General features: G+C 57.3%; 1 protein-coding gene across 1 annotated transcript in view; it reads right to left on the bottom strand.

The window, feature by feature from the left end:
* Positions 1-3,465: 3,465 nt before the first annotated feature.
* Positions 3,466-18,022, bottom strand: part of LOC144673846 (histone-lysine N-methyltransferase SETD1A-like) — a 43,502-nt gene continuing 28,945 nt past the window's right edge. The window contains exons 12-19 of the mRNA XM_078535488.1: positions 16,269-16,460; positions 15,365-15,452; positions 11,420-11,571; positions 10,923-10,983; positions 7,294-7,615; positions 5,978-6,155; positions 3,978-4,079; positions 3,466-3,733 (exon numbers count right to left, since the gene is read on the bottom strand). Coding sequence (XP_078391614.1) covers positions 3,557-3,733; positions 3,978-4,079; positions 5,978-6,155; positions 7,294-7,615; positions 10,923-10,983; positions 11,420-11,571; positions 15,365-15,452; positions 16,269-16,460 — 1,272 coding nt within the window. The 3' untranslated portion in view covers positions 3,466-3,556. The remainder of the gene's footprint in view (positions 3,734-3,977; positions 4,080-5,977; positions 6,156-7,293; positions 7,616-10,922; positions 10,984-11,419; positions 11,572-15,364; positions 15,453-16,268; positions 16,461-18,022) is intronic.

The following is an 18,022-nucleotide window of genomic DNA, read 5'->3' as shown; positions in this document are numbered from 1 at the left end:
GAAATCCATGCAATCGCTGAGGCCACGAGCAGCGTCGTCCACTCTTCTGAAGCCCCTCCCGTCACCCAGGCCTCGGATCTCTCAGCTCGGCCCACTTCACGCCTCCCGCCGGCCGCCACCACAGCAGCCCCAACCTCAGCCGCCTGTCACCCCCGCTCCCACGGAACCAGCAAGGCAACTGGCCGCAGTCCAACTTGCCCCATCCCTCACTGGAAACGTCATGGCTGTGGCAAAGAAGCTGGCAGGGGGGGGAAGAATGAGGCTGGTGGGGGGGGGGGTGAGTTGGGAGGGGGTGCGGGGCAACGTGCAGGAAGTGGCTGAGAGAGATTGTGCAGGGGGGCATGAGAAAGAGAGCAAGAGAGACTGGGGGAATGGAGGGGGGAGAGAGAGACTGGGGAATGGAGGGGAGGGAGAGAGAGAGACTGGGGAATGAGGGGAGGGAGAGAGAGAGACTGGGGAATGAGGGGAGGGAGAGAGAGAGACTGGGGAATGGAGGGGGGAGAGAGAGACTGGGGGATGGAGGGGAGGGAGAGAGAGAGACTGGGGGATGGAGGGGAGGGAGAGACGGGGATGGAGGGGAGGGGTAGAGAGAGAGAGAGACTGGGGGATGGAGGGGAGGGAGAGACGGGGATGGAGGGGAGGGGTAGAGAGAGAGAGAGACTGGGGGATGGGGGGGAGGGAGAGACGGGGATGGAGGGGAGGGGTAGAGAGAGAGAGAGACTGGGGGATGGGGGGGAGGGGGGGGGAGAGAGAGAAAGAAAAACACTGGGGGGTGGGGGGAGGGGAAAGGTGCTGGGAGATAGAGGGAAGGGGGATAGAGGGAGTGGAAGAAAAAGACGGGGGTGGAGGGGAGGGAGAGTGAGACTGGGGGTTGGAGGGGAGAGAGACTGGGGGATGGAGGGGGAGAGAGACTGGGGGATGGAGGGGAGAGAGACTGGGGGATGGAGGGGAGAGAGACTGGGGGATGGAGGGGAGAGAGACTGGGGGATGGAGGGGAGGGGGAGAGAGAGAGGGAGACTGGGGGATGGAGGGGAGGGAGAGGGGGAGAGAGAGAGACTGGGGTATGGAGGGGAGGTGGAGAGAGAGATTGGGGGCTGGAAGGGAGAGAGAGAGAGAGACTGGGGATGGAGGGGAGGGAGAGGGGGAGAGAGAGACTGGGGGATGGAGGGGAGGGAGAGAGAGAGAGAGAGAGAGACTGGGGGATGGAGGGGAGGGAGAGAGAGAGAGAGAGAGATTGGGGGATGGAGGGGAGGGGGGGAGAGAGAGAGAGAGAAAGAAAAACACTGGGGGGTGGGGGGAGGGGAAAGGTGCTGGGAGATAGAGGGAAGGGGGATAGAGGGAGTAGAAGAGAAAGACGGGGGTGGAGGGGAGGGAGAGTGAGACTGGGGGTTGGAGGGGAGGGAAAGGTGCTGGTGGATAGAGGGAAGGCGGATAGAGGGAGGGGAAGAGAGAGAGATGGGGATGGAGCGGGGTTGGGAGAGAATACTGAGTGATGGAGGGAAGGGCAGAGAGATAAGGAGACTGGGAATGGAGCAATGGGGGAGAGGAAGAGGGAGACTTGGGGATGGAGGGGGAGAGAGAGAGACTGTGATTGGGGGACGGAGGGAAGGGGAGAGAGAGAAATACTGGGGATGGAATGAAGGAGAGAGACTGATAGATACTGGGGGACAGCGGGAAGAGGAGAGAGAGAGACCAGCGGATACAGGGAAGTGAGGAGAGACATTGGGAGCTGACAGGAAGGAGGAAGACAGAGAGACTCAGAGGGAAACAGAGAAACTGGGGGGGATGGAGGGAGAGAGATTGGAGGATGGAGGGGAGGCGAGAGACTAGAGGATGGAAGTGAGAGGGGGAGAGAGAGAGAGAGTGAGTGACTGGGGGGAAGAGAAAGGGGAGAGAGAGAGGGAAGGGGAGAGAGAGAAAGAGAGAGAGACAAGAGGGGGCAGAGAGAGACTGGAGGGAGAATGGAAGGAGATGGGGGAAGAGGGGTGAGAGAGGAGGACTGAGGGTGAGAGTCTGGGAGATGACAGAAAAGTGGGGGGGAGAGAGGGATTGGGGTCGGGTGGTTGGGGGGAGGGGGAGAGAGAGGGATTGGGGTTGGGGGTATTGCGGAGGGGGGAGAGAGGGGGATTGGGGTCGGGTGGATGGGGTGGGGGGGGGAGAGGGGGATTGGGGTCGGGTGGATGGGGGGGGGGAGAGGGGGATTGGGGTCGGGTGGTTGGGGAGGGAGGGAGAGGGATTGGGGTCAGGTGGATGGGGGGTGGGGGAGAGAGGGCGATTGGGGTCAGGTTGGTGGGGGAGGGGGGGAGAGGGGGATTGGGGTCAGGTTGTGGGGGAGAGAGGGGGATTGGGGTCGGGTTGGTGTGGGGGGAGAGGGGGGGATTGGGGTCGGGTGGATGGGGGGTGGGGGGAGAGAGGGCGATTGGGGTCGGGTTGGTGGGGGAGGGGGGGAGAGGGGGATTGGGGTCAGGTTGGGGGGAGAGAGGGGGATTGGGGTCAGGTTGTGGGGGAGAGAGGGGGATTGGGGTCGGGTTGGTGGAGGGGGGAGAGGGGGGGATTGGGGTCGGGTGGATGGGGGGTGGGGGGAGAGAGGGCGATTGGGGTCGGGTTGGTGGGGGAGGGGGGGAGAGGGGGATTGGGGTCAGGTTGGGGGGAGAGAGGGGGATTGGGTCGGGTTGGTGGTGGGGGGAGAGGGGGGATTGGGGTCGGGTGGATGGGGGGTGGGGGGAGAGAGGGCGATTGGGGTCGGGTGGATGGGGGGTGGGGGAGAGGGGCGATTGGGGTCGGGTTGGTGGTGGGGGGAGAGGGGGGGATTGGGGTCGGGTGGATGGGGGGTGGGGGAGAGAGGGGGATTGGGGTCGGGTTGGTGGGGGGGGAGAGAGGGGGGTTGGTGTCGGGTGGGAGGGAGAGAGGGGGATTGGGGTCGGGTGGATGGGGGTGGGGGGAGAGAGGGGGATTGGTGTCGGGGTTGGTGGTGGGGGGGGGGGGGTAGAGAGTGAGGGGGATTGGTGTCGGGGTGGGAGGGAGAGAGGGGGATTGGGGTCGGGGTGGTGGTGGTGGGGGGGGGGTAGAGAGTGAGGGGGATTGGTGTCGGGGTGGGAGGGAGAGAGGGGGATTGGGGTCGGGGTTGGTGGTGGTGGGGGGGGGGTAGAGAGTGAGGGGGATTGGTGTCGGGGTGGGAGGGAGAGAGGGGGATTGGGGTCAGGTTGTGGGGGAGAGAGGGGGATTGGGGTCAGGTTGTGGGGGGGGAGAGGGGGGGGATTGGGGTCGGGTTGGTGGGGGGGGAGAGAGGGGGATTGGTGTCGGGGTTGGTGGTGGGGGGGGGGGGGTAGAGAGTGAGGGGGATTGGGGTCGGGGGAATGGGGAAGTGGTTCTTACGCTTTCCATGACTGGGGGGGTGGGGGTGGGGTGCCTTGTGGGGGTGGCGCTGGCCGTTGGGGGTGGGGGTGGGGGTGGGGTGGGGGGGTTGCCCGCTCTCCGGTGCTGCGTGGCGGGAGACAGGGCAGGGATGCGACCCTCTTCACCGGCGCGCCCAGGCCCGGCCAGGCCCGGCTCGCCCTCAGCTGATGTAGATCCGGTGGAAGTCGTTGGCTCCGAAGGCGGCGTTGCACTTGGGGCACTTGCGCTGCCGCGTGTCATAGCGGGTCTTCACGCACTCGAAGCAGAAGACGTGAAAGCACTTGGTCAGCACGGCGTCCTTCTTCCGGGTGTTGCAGCAAGGGCAGGTCAGCTTGGCCTGTGAGGGGGAAGAGAGAGAGAGAGAGAGAGAGAGGGGGAGAGAGAGAGGCAGGAGCAGGTGAGGGAAGGCACAGCAGGAAACGCCCAGGCTGCCAGCCGGGCCAACGGAACCCGTGTGTCTTGACACGCTGCTGCCGACTGGAGTATTGGGGGACGAGCGGACAACACGCGCGCACCCGGCTCCCGCCCTGCGATCCCACGATCTGGCCGCTCGCCCCGAAGGCAGGACATGCCCAACTCACCTTATACTCCTTAATCTCCTCCATCAGGATCTCGTCCGCATCAGAGAACACCTCAACCTTCTTCTGTTTCTCCAGTTTCCTCCTCAGCCTGGACAGGTCCTCCTGTGTTCACAGTCAGACAAAGGGGTTTAAAAAGAGAATAACGGATACCCACGGGAGTGAGTTACAGACTGGAATCTAATCGAGGGGTTCGGGGTGGTTTATATAGAGAATAACAGATACCCGGGAGTGAGTTATAGACTGGAATCTAATCGAGGGGTTCGGGGGGTTTATATATAGAATAACAGATACCCGGGAGTGAGTTACAGACTGGAATCTAATCGATGGATTCAGGGTGGTTTATATATAGAACAGATAGCCGGCAGTGAGTTACAGACTGGAATCTAATCGAGGGGTTCGGGAGTTTACATATAGAATAACAGATACCCGGGAGTGAGTTACAGACTGGAATCTAATCGAGGGGTTCGGGGGGTTTATATATAGAAGAACAGATACCTGGGAGAGAGTTACAGACTGGAATCTAATCGAGGGGTTCCGGGTGTTTTATATATAGAATAACAGATACCCGGGAGTGAGTTACAGACTGGAATCTAATCGAGGGGTTCGGGGTGGTTTATATATAGAATAACAGATACCCGGGAGTGAGTTACAGACTGGAATCTAATCGAGGTGTTCGGGTGATTTATATATAGAATAACAGATACCCGGGAGTGAGTTACAGACTGGAATCTAATCGAGGGGTTCGGGGGGTTATATATGGAATAACAGATACTCGGGAGTGAGTTACAGACTGGAATCTTATCGAGGGGTTCGGGTGATTTATATATAGAATAACAGATACCCGGGAGTGAGCTACAGACTAGAATCTAATCGATGGATTCAGGGTGGTTTATATATAGAACAGATAGCCGGGAGTGAGTTACAGACTGGAATCTAATCGAGGGGTTCGGGGGTTTATATATAGAATAACAGATACCCGGGAGTGAGTTACAGACTGGAATCTAATAGAGGGGTTCGGGGGGGTTTATATATAGAATAACAGATACCCGGGAGTGAGTTACAGACTGGAATCTAATCGAGGGGTTCTGGGTGGTTTATATATAGAATAACAGATACCCGGGAGTGAGTTAAAGACTGGAATCTAATCGAGGGGTTCGGGTGGTTTATATATAGAATAACAGATACCCGGGAGTGAGTTAAAGACTGGAATCTAACCGAGGGGTTCGGGGTGGTTTATATATAGAATAACAGATACCCGGGAGAGAGTTACAGAGTGGAATCTAATCGAGGGGTTCGGGGGTTTATATATAGAATAACAGATACCCGGGAGTGAGTTACAGACTGGAATCTAATCGAGGGATTCGGGGGGGTTTATATATAGAAGAACAGATACCCGGGAGTGAGTTACAGACTGGAATCTAATCGAGGGGTTCGGGGTGGTTTATATATAGAATAACAGATACCCGGGAGTGAGTTAAAGACTGGAATCTAATCGAGGGGTTCGGGTGGTTTATATATAGAATAACAGATACCCGGAAGTGAGTTAAAGACTGGAATCTAATCGAGGGGTTCGGGGTGGTTTATATATAGAATAACAGATACCCGGGAGTGAGTTACAGACTGGAATCTAATCGAGGGGTTCGGGGGGTTTATATATAGAATAACAGATACCCGGGAGTGAGTTACAGACTGGAATCTAATCGAGGGGTTCGGGGGGGTTTATATATAGAATAACAGATACCCGGGAGTGAGTTACAGACTGGAATCTAATAGAGGGGTTCGGGGGGGTTTATATATAGAATAACAGATACCCGGGAGTGAGTTACAGACTGGAATCTAATCGAGGGGCTCGGGGTGGTTGAAATAGAGAATAACAGATACCCGGGAGTGAGTTACAGACTGGAATCTAATCAAGGGGTTCGGGGAGAGTTGGTGGTTGGGGTGGGACGGGATTATCCTGTGGGGATCTGATGGGATGGCTGGGGAAGGCCGACACTCACCTGGGCCCGTTTGAGGTTGAAGGATTCCTTCTCCTTGGCGGAGCGGTTGTCAGACATGGCGGCCTGGATCTCCTTCAGTTTACCCTGTGTATGTTCAAGCTGCACCTTCAGATCCTCAGCCAGCTGGGCAGCCTCCACTGCCTGGAGGGAAAAGACTATCAATGGAGAGAACACAGGGCTTGGAGAGGACAAAGTACAGTGTATCTAACGCACTGTGACACCCGGTCCCAGAGGAGGAAAGGACAGTGTATCTAACGCACTGTGACACCCGGTCCCAGAGGGGGAAAGGACAGTGTATCTAACGCACTGTGACACCCGGTCCCAGAGCGGGAAAAAGGACAGTGTATCTAACGCACTGTGACACCCGGTCCCAGAGGGGGAAAGGACAGTGTATCTAACGCACTGTGACACCTGATCCCAGAGGGGGAAAGGACAGTGTATCTAACGCACTGTGACACCCGGTCCCAGAGGGGGAAAGGACAGTGTATCTAACGCACTGTGACACCCGGTCCCAGAGGGGGGGAAAGGACAGTGTATCTAACGCACTGTGACACCCGGTCCCAGAGGGGGAAAGGACAGTGTATCTAACGCACTGTGACACCTGGTCCCAGAGGGGGAAAGGACAGCGTATCTAACGCACTGTGACACCCGGTCCCAGAGGGGGAAAGGACAGCGTATCTAACGCACTGTGACACCCGGTCCCAGAGGGGGAAAGGACAGTGTATCTAACGCACTGTGACACCCGGTCCCAGAGGGGGAAAGGACAGTGTATCTAACGCACTGTGACACCCGGTCCCAGAGGGGGAAAGGACAGCGTATCTAACGCACTGTGACACCTGGTCCCAGAGGGGGAAAGGACAGCGTATCTAACGCACTGTGACACCCGGTCCCAGAGGGGGAAAGGACAGTGTATCTAACGCACTGTGACACCCGGTCCCAGAGGGGGAAAGGACAGCGTATCTAACGCACTGTGACACCCGGTCCCAGAGGGGGAAAGGACAGCGTATCTAACGCACTGTGACACCCGGTCCCAGAGGGGGAAAGGACAGCGTATCTAACGCACTGAGACACCCGGTCCCAGAGGGGGAAAGGACAGTGTATCTAACGCACTGTGACACCCGGTCCCAGAGGGGGAAAGGACAGCGTATCTAACGCACTGTGACACCCGGTCCCAGAGGGGGAAAGGACAGTGTATCTAACGCACTGTGACACCCGGTCCCAGAGGGGGGAAAGGACAGCGTCTCTAACGCACTGTGACACCCGGTCCCAGAGGGGGAAAGGACAGCGTATCTAACCAATTTTTCCACACGGTTTACTCACCAGCCATTACACTGGGGGCCTTGGTCTCCTCTGGGGTGCCCTGTGCCTCTGTCTCCTCCTCCCGGGCACCTTTCTCCGTCGTCTCTTCACACTCTTCAGCTGCTGTTTCTGTCGCCTTCACGCTTGCCGACTCGGCCAGAGGCTGGACTTTTGTCTCCTTCTCCTCAGCGACGGAGCTGTCGACGGTCGAGTCGTCCATGGTGTCTGGGGCTTCGTCCTCTTCCTCCTCTTCCTCCGAGCTGCTCTCAAAGCCCGAGGAGGCCTCGGACTCTTCCTCCGACTCATCCGCCTTCGATGAGGTGTCGCTTGCCACCTCGTCTGCAAGGAGAGAGGAAACGTCACCTATGTTGCAGCGCACTGCTGTCCTCCTGAACCACCCGGTGGCATTGCTCATCCCCCAGCGTCACAGTCCCTAACCATCCCGTGGCATTGCTCCTCATCCCCCAGCGTCACAGTCCCTAACCACCCCGTGGCATTGCTCCTCATCCCCAGCGTCACACTCCCTCACCACCCGGTGGCATTGCTCCTCATCCCCAGCGTCACACTCCCTAACCACCCCGTGGCATTGCTCCTCATCCCCAGCGTCAGTCCCTAACCACCCCGTGGCATTGCTCCTCATCCCCAGCGTTGCACTCCCTAACCACCCCGTGGCATTGCTCCTCATCCCCAGCGTCACACTCCCTAACCACCCCGTGGCATTGCTCCTCGTCCCCAGCGTCACACCCCCTAACCACCCGGTGGCATTGTTCCTCATCCCCCAGCGTCACACTCCCTCACCACCCGGTGGCATTGCTCCTCATCCCCCAGCGTCACACTCCCTCACCACCCCGTGGCATTGATCCTCATCCCCAGCATCACAGTCCCTCACCACCCGATGGCATTGCTCCTCATCCCCAGCGTCACACTCCCTAACCACCCCGTGGCATTGCTCCTCATCCCCAGCGTCACACCCACTAACCACCCCGTGGCATTGCTCCTCATCCCCAGCGTCACACCCCCTAACCACCCGGTGGCATTGCTCCTCATCCCCCAGCGTCACACTCCCTAACCACCCTGAGGCATTGCTCCTCATCCACAGCGTCACAGTCCCTCGCCACCCAGTGGCATTGCTCCTCATCCCCCAGCGTCACAGTCCCTAACCACCCCGTGGCATTGCTCCTCACCCCCCAGTGTCACACTCCCTAACCACCCTGAGGCATTGCTCCTCATCCCCCAGCGTCACAGGCCCTAACCACCCCGTGGCATTGCTCCTCATCCCCAGCATCACAGTCCCTCACCACCCCGCGGCATTGCTCCTCATCCTCCAGCGTCACACTCCCTCATCACCCCGTGGCATTGCTCCTCATCCCCCAGCGTCACACTCCCTCATCACCCCATGGCATTGCTCCTCATCCCCCAGCGTCACATTCCCTAACCACCCGGTGGCATTGCTCCTCATCCCCCAGCATCACACTCCCTAACCACCCGGTGGCATTGCTCCTCATCCCCCAGCATCACACTCCCTCACCACCCGGTGGCATTGCTCCTCATCCCCCAGCATCACACTCCCTAACCACCCCGTGGCATTGCTCCTCATTTGCAGCATCACACTCCCTAATCACCCCGTGGCATTGCTCCTCATCCCCCAGCATCACACTCCCTCACCACCCGGTGGCATTGCTCCTCATTCCCCAGCATCACACTCCCTAACCACCCGGTGGCATTGCTCCTCATCCCCCAGCATCACGCTCCCTAACCACCCGGTGGCATTGCTCCTCGTCCCCAGCGTCACACTCCCTAACCACCCCCATGGCATTGCTCCTCGTCCCCAGCATCACACTGCCTAACCATCCCATGGCAGTGCTCCTTGTCCCCAGCGTCACACTCTCTAACCACCCCGTGGCATTGCTCCTCATTCGCAGCATCACACTCCCTAACCACCCCGTGGCATTGCTCCTCATCCCCCAGCATCACACTCCCTCATCACCCCGTGGCATTGCTCCTCATCCCCAGGGTCACATTCCCTCACCACCCCGTGGCATTACTCCTCATTCCCAGCGTCACACTCCCTAACCACCCCGTGGCATTGCTCCTCATCCCAGCATCACTCCTTAACCACCCCGTGACATTGCTCCTCATCCCAAACGTCACACCCCCTAACCACCCTGTGACATTGCTCCTCATCCCCAACATTACTACTCTCTAACCACCCCATGACATTGCTCCTCATCCCCATCGTTACTACTACCTAACCACCCCGTGACATTGCTCCTCATCCCCAGCGTCACACCCCCTAACCACCCCATGGCATTGCTCCTCGTCCCCAGCGTCACACCGCCTAACCACCCCATGGCATTGCTCCTCATCCCCAGCGTCGCACCCCCTAACCACCCTATGGCAGTGCTCCTTGTCCCCAGCGTCACACCCCTTAACCACCCCATGGCATTGCTCCTCATCCCCAGCGTCACATCCCCTAACCACCCCATGGCATTGCTCCTCGTCCCCAGTGTCACACTCCCTCACCACCCTGTTCTTACTAACTCCGGGCGTGATCGACTCCAGGGCTTTGTGCTGAGGGTGACTTCTTCCCCCTTCTATTCTCGTCCTTGTGACTGAAATCCAGCATTCTACTCCCCTCTCTGATTGTATCTGTAAACAGTTCATGACCTGTTTACCTGTCAATGCCACTGGGTGGTTCAGAACCAGTGACACTAGGGATGAGGAGCAATGCCACTGGGTGGTTCAGGAGCTGAGACACTGGGGATGAGGAGCAATGCCACTGGGCGGTTCAGGAGCTGAGACACTGGGGATGAGGAGCAATGCCAAATGTCCCATGGCACTCTCAGGAAGGAGAGCAGGGCGTGTTCTCCCCAGCGTCACGGGCAATATTTGCCCCTCTCCCAGCATCAGGGATAAGGATCTGGTCAATATCACATTGCTGTCTGTGGGATCTTGCTATGCGCGACCTAGCTACCATGCTTCCTGCATTCTAACAGTGACTGCACTTCATAAAACAAAGAGCACTCCATCGGCTGGGAAGTGCTTCCAGACGTCCAGCGACTGTGGAAATGTGGAAAGCGTTATCGGCGACGCAAGTCTCTCTTCCTAGAGCGACTCGATGTCAAGAGATGGGGTGGGTGGGGGCCGGTTGTGCGTAACATGACGCGCCAGCCCTTATGAATAGGCGCAGTCAACCCCACTTGAACCAGGAGCAGTGCCACGGGGCGCCAGCCAGCCCGGGCGCCTTGGCAGCAGGATACTACACACTCCCTGCCGGGCGACACAGCAGTCCCAACAAAATGGCGCCGCCGCTGCACTTGCACCAGGAGCAATGCCACGGGGCGCCAGCCAGCCCAGGCGCCTTGGCAGCAGGATACTACACACTCCCTGCCGAGCGACACAGCAGTCCCAACAAAATGGCGCCGCCGCTGCACTTGAACCAGGAGCAATGCCACGGGGCGGCGGCGGCAGAATAAGACACCGTGCACGGACTGGCACGCCCGCCCTCACACCGCAGCCCCGAGGGGCCCCCTGCTCAAAAACCCCCTGAGAAAGGCCACGGGAGGGACCGGCGTGTCAAAGGGGAGAGGCGAAGCCACAGAAAGAGCCCAAAACTCAGGAGCAAGCGCGCGAACGTGAAACTCACCTTCCTCAGAATCCTCCTTCTCGCTGGCCTCCAGCTCTCCCTCCTCCTCCTCATCGTCCTCCTGAAGATTGAGTTTAAAAAAAAACACACACACACGCACGTCAGACAGAAGGAGAGGCAGAATTAACATTAAAAAGGTCAACATTTGTGCCTTATGTGGTCGCTTGACTGCATAAGTCCAGAAAGAGACATACTGTCGAACTTTTCCATCTCGGACTCATCAGGACAGACAGAAGAAAGCCAAATTTTCCAGGGAGGGGACATTCGGAAAAGGAGCGATGATTGGCTGGCAAGTGGGCTCTGGTCAACCAATCAGCGCTCCTTCTCCCGCGGGAATTTGGCTTTCCTGCGCCTGTCCTGACCGGTGTGAGATGAAGCGTTTCCGCAGCCTGTTTCTTTCCTCAGCTGCGTTTTTGCTTGTCGATGCGAACGGTGGGAGGGGTTGGGAGGGAGGGAGGGAGGGAGGAGGGGGGGGGATGTCCAAGCCGCTCACCCACCTTCCCCAAGGGCTCCTCTTCCTCCTCGCCCTCGCTGTTCAGCTCCAAGGATTTGGACGGCTTGCCTCGCTTCTTGGCGCCGTCGCCTTCCCGCTTGGAGAGCTCCGAGGACTGGCTGGCTGCGTCCGACGTGTCCTTCTCGTGCTCCATCTCTGCGAGGCGCAGGTGGGGGAGGAAACGGTCAAAGGTCAAAAATGCCGGCACTCGCGTTAAACCGTCCAATCGCACCGCGCCGGAGGCAGCCATTAGGCTGGCCTCTGCCATTAACCACGCTACTCCACCTACTCTCTTCCCCCCAGCCATCGCCCTGTGAACTTTTCCCCTTCCAGTGTTTCTCCGATTCCCCCCATTCCGAGTGTTCCTATTGAATCTGCTCCCACCGCCCTTTCAGGCAGAACCTTCCAGATCACAACAACTCGCCGGGTCCCACAAAACCTTTCCCCATCTCCCCCCCCAACACAAACACACACACAACACCCCCCCCACCAACTCTGGTTCTTATCCCAATCGCCTCCGATCCCTGTCCCTCTGGTTTCCCCACCCTCCTGTCACTGGGAACAGTTTCCCCCTCGTTCCCTCGATCCCCCAACCCCCTTCCCCCGATTGGGAACACCTCGATTCAACCTTTCAACCCTTAACCCTTTTCCGCTCCGAGGGAGGGCGAACTGGGAATGAATCAGCTGGTGTGCGCGCGCGGGTCTGTCTGCCTGGCTACGGCAATCGCCTCCCACCCCCAAGGAACTTTCCAGAAGCACCCGCGGGGGCGAACGCGCAAAGAGCAGGCCACAGGTAAGGAGCGCGAGATTCAAGCCGTCAGAATCTGGAATTGGCTCCTTGCCGGACCCCAGGGGAAGATTTTCACAAGGGCTGCCGGACTGGCGAGGTTCGGGTCGTCAAAAGCTACGGAAGAATCCGGAGGAAAAAGCAGGGGAAGGCGAGCGTGGCGCTGATCAGTCAGGGGCGGAGCCAGTGACGGAACAGTCCGGAGGGGCTGAATGGCCTCCTCGCCCACCTTGCTGGGTTTTAGTGGCGGGGGGGGGAGGAGGGCCGCTCCAAAAGGCATGGGGGGGGCCTGCAGTTTAGGGAGTGCACTCTGAAAGCCTGAGGCCTAACTGGCAGGGGCGGGGGTGGGGTAATCGGGCTTGTGAGACGCAAGGAGAGAAGTGGGGGTGGGGAAAGAGGGCCAAAGTCAAACACCAAACACTGAAAGCAAGCTTGGAGGTGCAGCAAGCAGTTATAGGCGCCAAATGGTACGTTGGCCTTCATTGCGAGAGGTCTTGAGTACAGGAGCAAGGACGTCTTACCGCAGCTGTACAGGGGCCTTGGTGGGACCACATCTGGAGTAGCGTGTGCAGTTTTGGTCTCCTTGCCTAAGGAAGGATATACTTGCCGTAGAGGGAGCGCAGCGACTGATTCCTGGGATGGCGGGATTGTCGTGTGAGGAGAGATCGGGCCGACCAGGCCTGTACCCGCTGGAGTTTAGATGAACGAGAGGGGGGGGATCTCACTGAAACGTATAAAATTCTGACAGGGCTGGACAGGCTGGATGCTGGGATGATGTTCCCTCTGGCTGGGGGAGGGTCTAGAACAAGGGGTCACAGCCTCGGGATAGACCGTGTAGGCCTGAGATGAGGAGATACTTCTTCACTCAGAGGGTGGTGAACCTGTGGAACTCTCTACCACAGAGGCTGTGTGGAGGGCAAGTCACTGAATATATTTAAGAAGGAAATAGGTAGATTTCGACACGCTAAAGGCATCCAAAGGGGTATGGAGAGAAAGCAGGAATATGGCATTGAGATACAGGATCAGTCTTGATCGTAACGATTGGTGGAGCAGGCTCGAAGGGCCAAATGGCCTCCTCCTGCTCCTATTCTCTATATTTCTGCGGAGGTGGGATATAGATTGGGGGAAGGATTCTAGAAGGATTCACAGATTCACGAGAGAGCCGGGGAAGGCTAAAAACGTGGCAAGCAACAGACAGAGCTAAGCGATCCCACAACCAACGGATCAGGTCTAAGCTCTGCAGGCCTGCCACATCCAGTCGTGAATGGTGGTGGGCAATTAAACAACTCACTGGAGGAGGAGACGGCTCCACAAATATCCCCGTGCTTATGCACGGCACATCAAGACAAGGCTGAAGCATTTACAACAATCCCCGGCCAAAAGTGTCGAGTGGATGATCCATCTCGGCCTCCTTCGGAGGTCCCCAGCATCACGGCAAATTCGATTCACGTGATATGAAGAAATGGCTGAAGGCACTGGATACTGCAAAGGCTATAGGCCCTGACAATATTCCAGCAATTGTACTGAAGACTTGTGCTCCAGCACTTGCTGTGCCCCTAGCCAAGCTGTTCCAGTACAGCTACAACACTGACATCTACCCGGCTATGTGGAAAATTGCCCAGGTATGTCCTGTACACAAAAAGCAGGACAAATACAACCCGGCCAATTACCTCCCCATCAGTCTACTCTCCATCATCAATAGAGTAATGGAAGGGGTCATCAACAGTGCTATCAAGCGGCACTTACTTAGCAATAACCTGCTCACTGACGCCCAGTTTGGGTTCTGTCAGGGTCACTCAGCTCCTGACCTCATTACAGCCTTGGTTCAAACATGGACTAAAGAGCTGAACTCCCGAGGTGAGGTGAGAGTGGCTGCCTTTGACATCAAGGCCGCATTTGACCGAGTGTGGCATCAAGGAGCCCGAGCGAAACTGGGGTCAATGGGAATCAGGGAAAACTCTCCGCTGGTTGGAGTCATACCTAGCACAAAGGAAGATGGTTGTGGTTGTTGGAGGTGAATCATCTCAGCTCCAGGACATCACTGCAGGAGTCCCTCAGGGTCGTGACCTCGGCACAACCATCTTCAGCTGCTTCATCAATGACCTTCCTTCCATCATAAGGTCAGAAGTGGGGATGTTCACTGATGATTGCACAATGTTCAGCATCATTCGCGACTCCTCAGATACTGAAGCAGCCCATTTCCAAATGCAGCAAGACCTGGGCAATATCCAGGCTTGGGCTGACAAGTGACAAGTAACATTCACACCACACAAGTGCCAGGCAACGACCATCTCCAATAAGAGATAATCCAACCATCACCCCTTGACATTCAATGGCATTACCATCACTGAATTCCCCACTATCAACATCCTGGGGGTTACCATTGACCAGAAACTGAACTGGACCAGCCATATAAATACTGTGGCTACAAGACCAGGTCAGAGGCTGGGAATCCTGCGGAGAGTAACTCACCTCCTGACTCCCCAAAGCCTGTCCACCATCTACAAGGCACAAGTCAGGAGTGTGATGGAATACTCTCCACTTGCCTGGATGAGTGCAGCTCCCACTACACTCAAGAAGCTCGACATCGTCCAGGACAAAGCAGCCCTGCTTGATCGGCACCACATCCACAAACATTCACTCCCTCCACCACCGACACACAGTAGCAGCAGTGTGTGTACCATCTACAAGATGCACTGCAGCAACTCACCAAGGCTCCTTCGACAGCGCCGCCCAAACCCACGATCTCTACCATCTAAAAGGACAAAGGCAGCAGACACATGGGGAACACCACCACCTGGAAGTTCCCCTCCGAGCCCCTCACCATCATGGCTTGGAAATATATTGGCTATTCCATCACTGTCACTAGGTCTAAATCCTGGAACTCCCTCCCTAACAGCGCTGTGGGTGTACCTACACCACACGGGACTGCAGCGGCTCAAGAAGGCGGCTCACCCACCACTTTCTATAGGGGCAATTAGGGATGGGCAATAGATGCTGGGCCCAGCCAGCGACGCCCACATTCCGTGAATGAATTTAGAAAAGGCTCTGACAGACTCGAATTATTGTGACCGTGTGTTCAGCCTCATGAGTGGCAAGAGGCCAATAAAAACAGATTCAGATGCTCACGCACACCCAGCACACCCTGGCACCAAGGCTCACCCTCATCCTCCTCGAACTGAGGCAATGACGGCCGAGGACGTTTCTGTTCAACGCTCTCTGGAAGCTCGGATATTTCTTTCCTTTTCACCTGGAAAACAGGAACAGAAAAGAAAAGGGAGATGTGAAAGGAGAGCGTATCTAACGCACTGTGACACCCGGTCCCAGAGGTGGAAAGGACAGTGTATCTAACGCACTGTGACACCCGGTCCCAGAGGGGGAAAGGACAGTGTATCTAACGCACTGACACCCGGTCCCAGAGGTGGAAAGGACAGTGTATCTAACGCACTGTGACACCCGGTCCCAGAGGGGGAAAGGACAGCGTATCTAACGCACTGTGACACCCGGTCCCAGAGGGGGAAAGGACAGCGTATCTAACGCACTGTGACACCCGGTCCCAGAGGGGGAAAGGACAGTGTATCTAACGCACTGTGACACCCGGTCCCAGAGGGGGAAAGGACAGTGTATCTAACGCACTGTGACACCCGGTCCCAGAGGGGGAAAGGACAGTGTATCTAACGCTCTGTGACACCCGGTCCCAGAGGGGGAAAGGACAGCGTATCTAACGCACTGTGACACCCGGTCCCAGAGGGGGAAAGGACAGTGTATCTAACGCACTGTGACACCCGGTCCCAGAGGGGGAAAGGACAGCGTATCTAACGCACTGTGACACCCGGTCCCAGAGGGGGAAAGGACAGTGTATCTAACGCACTGTGACACCCGGTCCCAGAGGGGGAAAGGACAGTGTATCTAACGCACTGTGACACCCGGTCCCAGAGGGGGAAAGGACAGTGTATCTAACGCCCTGGATTGGTTGGAACAGGGTTACAACATCGATTCTCGGGCAGCTCCCAGGCTCTGTCGGGTGTGGGGTGTGGCTCCGGCCTCGGCGTTCGAGGGCACTTACCTTGAAAGAGGGAAGCCTCAGGGAAGCGCGGAGACCCATCCCGAAACCGTAGCCCTCCAGGCCGCTGGCACTGCTCCCGCCTCCACCCACACCTCCGCTCTTGGCCCAGTCCAGCAGCGAGAACATGGCCGGCTCCTTGGGTCTGGGTTTCTCCTCTTCTTTCGCGTGGAGTCTGGCCGCATTGTGGAAAGGCTGAGAGAGGGGCAAATACAGACAGAGACAGAGACAAGGAGGGAGGCGGGGAGGAGAGAGAGAGAAATAGAGATGTGCATTAGTTGATCATATTTAAACGTGTCAAATCAATCGCCTCCAGTCCCTTCGCTGAATGAGGCGCCATCAGGTCAAAGAGACTATTCCAACAGCACCTTCCAAACCCTCTACCATCTAGAAGGACAAGGGCAGCAGACACATGGGGAACACCACCACCTGGAAGTTCCCCTCCGAGCCCCTCACCCATCCCGACTTGGGAATATATCGGCCGTTCCTTCACTGGGGCTGGGCCCAAATCCAGGAACTCCCTCCCTAACAGCGCTGTGGGTGTACCTACACCACACGGGGACTGCAGCGGCTCAAGAAGGCGGCTCACCCACCGCCTTCTCGAGGGGCAACAAGTGTTGGGCCCAGCCAGCGACGCCCACACCCCGTGAATGAATTAAAAAGTAAAGATCCCTGTCTACAGAATATAAGTCTCATGGACAGCCACAGGCGACAATCAAAAGGGTTTCACAAAATGCCGACCCCAACTCCGAAAAGCTTAAACTGCAACAGATGCATTTCTATAGACCACTAACAGAATTAGACTCCAAACACGTGTTCAGTCCAAGTGATCGGCTTCAGGGAGCCTCTTAAAGGATGAGAGATGGAGAGAGGCAGAGAGGTTAAAGGGAGGGAATTCCAGAGCGTAGGCCCTCCCCCACCCCAGCCAGGCAGCTGAAGGCCCGGCCGCCAATGGCGGAGCGATGGGAGTCGGGGGATGGTCAAGAGGCCGGAATTGGAGGAGCGCAGAGATCTCAGAGGGTCGTAGGGGCTGGAGGAGGTTACAGAGATAGGGAGGGTTGTAGGGGCTGGAAGAGATAACAGAGATAGGGAGGGTTGTAGGTGCTGGAGGAGGTTACAGAGATAGGGAGGGGTGTAGGGGCTGGAGGAAGTTAGAGATAGGGAGGGACGTAGGGGCTGGAGGAGGTTACAGAGATAGGAAGGGGTTGTAGGGGCTGGAGGGGGTTACAGAGATAGGGAGGGTCTTGGGGCTGGAGGAGGTTACAGAGATAGGGAGGGTCTTGGGGCTGGCGGAGGTTACAGAGATAGGGAGGGGTGTAGGGGCTGGAGGAGGTTACAGAGATAGGGAGGGTTGTAGGGGCTGCAGGAGGTTACAGAGATAGGGAGGGGTGTAGGGGCTGGAGGAGGTTACAGAGATAGGGAGGGTTGTAGGGGCTGGAGGAGGTTACAGAGATAGGGAGGGGTGTAGGAGCTGGTGGAGGCGGGGGCTGGTGCAAGGGTCATGGGGCAAATCGAAACAAGGTGAATTTTAAAACCGAGCTGTTGCTGCACTGGGTTCCTGTGTGGATCAGAGAACAGAGCTTGGTGCACAGGCTTAGATACAGAGTAAAGCTCCCTCTACACCGTCCCCATCAAACACTCCCAGGACAGGTACAGCACGGGGTTAGATACAGAGTAAAGCTCCCTCTACACTGTCCCCATCAAACACTACCCGGACAGGTACAGCACAGGGTTTAAGCGATACTGGATGCATCGAG

Source organism: Cetorhinus maximus, unplaced genomic scaffold (assembly GCF_964194155.1).
Source record: "Cetorhinus maximus unplaced genomic scaffold, sCetMax3.hap1.1 HAP1_SCAFFOLD_488, whole genome shotgun sequence".
NCBI classification, from domain to species: domain Eukaryota; kingdom Metazoa; phylum Chordata; class Chondrichthyes; order Lamniformes; family Cetorhinidae; genus Cetorhinus; species Cetorhinus maximus.
Note: the sequence above shows the minus strand (reverse complement) of the source record. Positions and strands in the feature narration are given on the sequence as shown.